At 34.9% G+C, this 6000-nt stretch overlaps 1 protein-coding gene across 1 annotated transcript in view; it reads right to left on the reverse strand.

The window, feature by feature from the left end:
• Nucleotides 1-196: 196 nt before the first annotated feature.
• Nucleotides 197-6000, reverse strand: part of nek10 (NIMA-related kinase 10) — a 27350-nt gene continuing 21546 nt past the window's right edge. The window contains exons 31-35 of the mRNA XM_015020670.1: nt 5734-5844; nt 4529-4634; nt 4310-4353; nt 3507-3562; nt 197-2488 (exon numbers count right to left, since the gene is read on the reverse strand). Coding sequence (XP_014876156.1) covers nt 2437-2488; nt 3507-3562; nt 4310-4353; nt 4529-4634; nt 5734-5844 — 369 coding nt within the window. The 3' untranslated portion in view covers nt 197-2436. The remainder of the gene's footprint in view (nt 2489-3506; nt 3563-4309; nt 4354-4528; nt 4635-5733; nt 5845-6000) is intronic.

Raw genomic sequence — 6000 nt, forward strand, 5'->3', positions numbered from 1 at the left:
GTACGTGTGAGAAGACGTAGTAACGTTTGAGCTCGTTTTGTTGTCAGCTTTGCAGAGGCGCTCCAGCATAATGAAACATTTATCACCATGCTAGTAAGCTAAATATTAAATACTTTTATCTTAGACTTCATGAATGAAATTATCTAAATGCAGATTACCATTATTATTAATTTTTGTTGGTGGAAATATTTTTTCTTTGTTCTTTTTATCAGGATTAAACATATGAACCATAAAAGGATTTTGTAGCCTTTGTTGCACTGTGGGGTAGATTAGTTTACATCCTCTATTCTATTTTTATTTCCTGTTTCCAGTTTAACTACAAAATTAATGTTCTTATCAGTCTGAGCTGCTTGTTGTTTTTGCTACACTGTGTTTGTGACAAAGTGGCAAACATAACTAAAGAACATTAAAAAAAACATTTTAGTAAACTTGAAAATTGTTGTATTAATTAGAAGAAGGAAAAGTTGGTCTGAAATTAAAGATGTTCATTTTGGAGAATCAGAAATAATGATATGAATTATAAGTTATTGGATTTAAGCAGCTTAACCTGCGTCCTATAAAAACTCACATGTGCCTGCCAGTAATGTGCCAACATTTTCCAACATTTAGTTTTTACTTTTCTCTTTTTATGTTTCTGCTACAAACCAGCGCAGTGTGAAAACTGTTTGTACATACGATCATTTTTCATTTGTAAAATTTCATTTATGAAATCATTAAACATTCACTGTTTTTCTTTGTCTATATTTTGTTTTGTTTATTGAACTTTGCCATCGTTATTTAAAAATGTTCTTCACTGACAAGCTCAAGTTTTACGTTACTTCCCTTTATTAACGTGGACTGCAGCGCCCCCTGTTGGGTCAGTAGGAGACTGCTCACTTTGCGCCCACTGGTCTGTTAAACAGTAAATTAAATCCCTAAAGTACAGAGTTACTGCTCCGCATTTCACAATATTAACAAGCCAGTTTCTTTCTTTCTTTTCTTAAAAATATACAGTGAACTTTCTGCAGGTTAAAAACAAACATTGTAAAGATGGTTTTATTTTAAAGTTGTTAATTTTTAAGTTTAGTTTTGCTTCAGTCTTTTATATCAAGCCATAACTGCTGTGGAAAAACAAACAAGATGTTACTTCATGGACATAACCTTAAACTACTAAATGCCTTAAATCAAAATTATGTGAACAAAATAACATGAAATAAGTTGTTTATGTTGATCAGCTTTTATAACCGAAAGCAGATGAATACAGAATAGTTTTTTAAATCAAAGTGCAGAAGAAATCTTATATTTAAACGCTCTTTACATTTGTTTTTTTTCACTCTGTGTAGATAATTTATTTCAGTTCAAACTGCACCCAGCACAAATGTGCAGAAATCCCCCATGTGAACTGGTTTTTACATTTACCTGCAGTCAGACAGTGAGACGTGCTCAATCAAAGTGAAAGCTCTTATCAGCCCTTTGACAGATATACGAGCAGGAAATTGTGGGTTGAAGGTAAAAAGCGCTTGCTGTCACATGCAGCGATGAGCTAAAACGGTTAAATCTGCTGCTGAGTTTAAAGAGAATCAAACTCAAACAGAAACAGGTTTAACATTTACACAGAAAGACGTTTCATCAAGGGTTAAATTATCTTTACCTTCACAGTCACATTTATGCAGACAAACAGCATGTGGGGGTGAAATGAATGTTTCCGCTGCGGTGATTATAAATGCTGCGCCACCACAGAGTTTTATTATAAAAGGTTTTATCTTCTCACCGCTCGATGTTTTTCACATTTTCTCACATTACAAACCAAAACACTATTTGAATGCTATTTCATGATCTACTTTTAACACAAAGTAGATCATTATTGGAAAGTGGAAGTAAAATTACAAACGGCAAAAACTGATCACAGCATCCCCACAGCAGAGAGAGGTGGTGGCAGCATCATGGTGTGGTGTTGCTTTTCTGTAGCAGGAATTAGAGTTGATGACAAAATGGATGGAAATCCTGAAGTAAAACCTGTAAGATTTTGATCTGTTTTGGTGAATCACATAAAATTCAAGTTAAATGTGTTTAAATTTACGGTTGAAGGTGACAAAATGTGGAAAAGTCCAAGGGTGGAAAACTGTTTCAAAGCTCTGCATATTAAAATAAGTTAATTTAATTTAGCTTCTTTACTGTGTAGATGTGATGAAGTGCAAATAATTTTAAAGATAAATTTGTTTTAGAAATGCCCCAGTAATTTTTCTTTGCACGTTACATTTTTCAGTCACATTTGAGTTTCCATCCAAATTTATAAAACCGCAGGATCCTCAGAGACTCAAACGTAGTTAAAAATCCCTCCTGTCATTAATGCGCACCATTCTTCTTCTTCTCCTTCTGAATGTCAGCATGTTGTTTTCGTCTTTGCATGTGCTCATGTGTGTTTACAAGTCCTGTTGCTGCTGATGTCATCAGTGATCAGACCCCTGGCCAGGTGGAAGCAGATGGCTGCCGGTTCCCTTCTTTGGCCCTAAGATTCAAGCGGACCAAATTAAAGGAGGACAAGTCAAGTTTATTTACAGAGCAGTTTTCAGCCACAAGGTAGTTCAAAGTGCTTCACACGATTAGATACACAACACAGTAAATGATTCTGTTGAGAACAGCAAACAAGCAATAAAAAATACAAATTTTACCAAGTAATTTTAATCTAATTTTTAGTATCTGATTACACCTGAAATAAAGTAACTTTTCAGCAAAATGCAGGAGCTTTTGTTTTACTGTTTTCAGTCAGTAATTCCTCAATATTGATGAAAAAGGCCTAGTTCCACTGGCAGATTACTTACAATAAGGGTTAAATGTCTTGTTAGAAGTGAAACATTGATTTTTTTTTCACTTGCATGTAAAAATGGCTGCAAACGGATGTGCAATTATACCACCGTGCATCTGTGAAAAGCAGAAGTGGAGCCTCCTGCACAACCAACAAGAATGCAGTAAGTGGTTTCTGAATACAAGTCAAACAAAACACTTGTCCTTTCTAGCAGCGTACAACGGTGAAACCAAGCGTGCCGGAGTTCCGCTTGGGTTGCTAGGTAACGGCCTGGGCTTTGGTGGGGTTGCTAGGCAACAGCCTGGGCTTTGGTGGGGTTGCTAGGCAACAGCCTGGGCTTTGGTGGGGTTGCTAGGTAACGGCTCAGTCCCTGTGGAATGTGACTTAACTCTAAAATCGACTTCAAAGAGCATTAACTTAGGCTGAGTGGATTCTTTTAAGGTTGTTTTTAGAAGCAGTAGAAACCCAAATGGACAAACAAAAATGAAAAACATCTTAGTTCTGCACAATAGATCCCCTTTAAATTTAGTTTAATTGATTCTAAGTAATCTTACCTTTAGTCCAAAAACACAGAAGAAACACACAACATGTTCAAGATTGGCAAAATAAAGAAAAATGGATGGATCTGATTTAAATAAAACACATCAGGATGGTTGTTGGACAATGATTGATTTTTCATGTTTGTTTTGTCCTGTATTTGTAAGGATTTCAACATTTTCACCTGTTGCTTGTTGCTTGGTAGTAGCTGTTCTCCTCTAAAAGCTCCTCAATGATTTCCTGAAGAGGAAGAGCAGAAGATCCTTTCACTGCATCTGACTGCAGAACTAAAATTAAAATAAACTTTATAATGTTGTATTTACTAGGTAGAAATAGAACTTCAGTCTGACTATTATAACTCTGAGTAAAGGAAAGTTAGAGTCAATTTACAACTTAGTTTTTAAGTTTAGGACAAGAGACTATGTAGACTTTTACCTGACATATATAGTTGTATCAATCAATCAATCAATCAATCAATCAATCAGTCAATCAATCAATCAATCAATCAATCAATCAAGTATATTTGTAGCACATTTCAGCAACAAAGCAGTTCAAAGAGCTTTACATCATGAAAACACGAAAATAAGAATTCATAAGAACAACATACAGGCACCAACCTGAGAAAACCAGTAACAAACATCAAATTTGGTGAGTGTCATCATCAAAATCACCAAATATGTTGATGAATATTTGATTTATTATGGTTCAAAAACAACTCTAAACAGCTGGGCTTTCAGTCTAGATTTAAAGGAAGCCAGTGTTTCGGCTGTTTTGCAGTTTTCTGGAAGTTTGTTCCAGATTTGTGGCGTATAGAAGCTGAAAGCTGCTTCTCCATGTTTGGTTTTTGTTCTTTAATGTATTGTTAATTTTTCTAAGCCATTCAGTAACCAGAGTCAGCAAAACCGTCAAGATTTTGATAAAAGAATCAAAAAGTCAAATTAAATCTAAAAAATAAACAAACTTCACCTTCACTCTGGAGAAACTGACCTGCATCTGCTGATATGTAACTCCGTCCCTGAGATTCTCATCACCTGCCACAATAAACAAGGCAATTAACTTTTTAATAAACTTCAGAACAATTTTTGAAAAATCTGTTTTGAAAACATAAAGAGATAAAATCAGGCTGAGACAGAAACGGATCGTGTCGGTGTTTGTTTTGGATTCCTGCAGGAGCAACTCTGTTTTACTGCAGGGGGATAAATCTACCTGAGGTGTCTGCAGCGAGGTGTTCCCCTCGGAGGAGCTGCACCACACGCTGCCAGTCCAAACTGGTTGAGCTCGTCTCCACCAGTTCTGAGGAAGCCTGGACCAGCTGGGGCAAAACACACAGCCAGTAAAGCTCAAGCATTGTCAAGGTAAGTTTACAAACTTTCCCAGCACCGCAGTTTCAATTCATTATTAGGTAATATAAGTCATTATTACTGTTATTAATAATATCTTGTAATGTTATTCTACGTTTTATTGTAGAAGCAAACTAAAATATATAATTTTATGTTTTGAAGTGTCTCCCAAACATCTGACTGCTCTGAAAACAAAACTAAATTAACAAAATTCCCCTCAATTTAAATAACTTCACCGTATAAAATATAACAACTTTTATTTCAATTACACAGATCAATAAGTCACTAAGATATTAGGAATAATAAATATTCACTATATTGAAACAATCCAAACAAATTGTGTTAAGGTAGAAATCCTTCCCGCTCAATTTAAAATTTAAATATAATATACAAAGAAAGTAAAAAAAAGAGAAAAAATCTCTAAAACAAAATGTTCCCGCTAAGCTTTCTGGTATTTAGCAGATATAAATAATTTTGGTAATTTTAACTAACTTAAAACAATAAAAGTTTAGCTTGATTTAGCTTGAAACTGCAGTGAGTAAAATGTTTGTATGTCTTTTATTAGGTGCCTGAAAATATCTGGTTTCAACTGTAAAATATCGTTTTTATAACCAAACATTCGATTGCAATTTATTACAAAACTGTGCAGTTTGAAGATCAAGCACTTTCAAGGACTTTATACAGAAATCAAGCACTTTCCAAAACCTCTGAAACACCTATTTGAAACACAAGCACTCTCAAGGATTTCAAGCACCCGTACAAACTCTGATTCTTAGTTTGTAATTTGCTTCAGATAAAAGTGATAAAAAAAACTGAGTTACTTGAGGGATATAATATTTTATTTTCATATGATTTAAATTTTACTGACTTGTGCAGGAAAAATTAACAACAAATAACATCCAAAGAAAAACAGGTCCAGTTCCAAATATATAAATTAAAATTCAAGCGGGCTGCGAAGGGCTTCTTGATCCTCCTCATCGTGTTTTAAGGTTAGCAGCTATTAGCAGCTGCTCAGCAAAACAGCGTGTTTTGTGTGTGAGCGGTGCTCGGTGGACACGAAAGCTTTCTGACCTTTCTGAGCTCCACCTTTAGGTTGTAAGGGTCGCTGCCGAGCTGGAAGAGAGACTTTTTGAATCGTTCAACGAGTCGCCGCTTCATGTTGTAGTTCGGAGCGGGAGGAAGCTGGAAATTAATCACACCCGGAAAAATGTTGAAACTGAACAATATCAGGACCAACATGGATTTAAAGGAAGCATATGTATAATTTATTTAACTCATGCTCTTGATTTTTAAATTTAAACATTTTTTGAAATAAAAAAAAAAAATATATATATATAT

Source organism: Poecilia latipinna, unplaced genomic scaffold (genome assembly GCF_001443285.1).
Source record: "Poecilia latipinna isolate Pla-1442-1.1 unplaced genomic scaffold, P_latipinna-1.0 Scaffold2631, whole genome shotgun sequence".
Classification (NCBI taxonomy): Eukaryota; Metazoa; Chordata; class Actinopteri; order Cyprinodontiformes; family Poeciliidae; genus Poecilia; species Poecilia latipinna.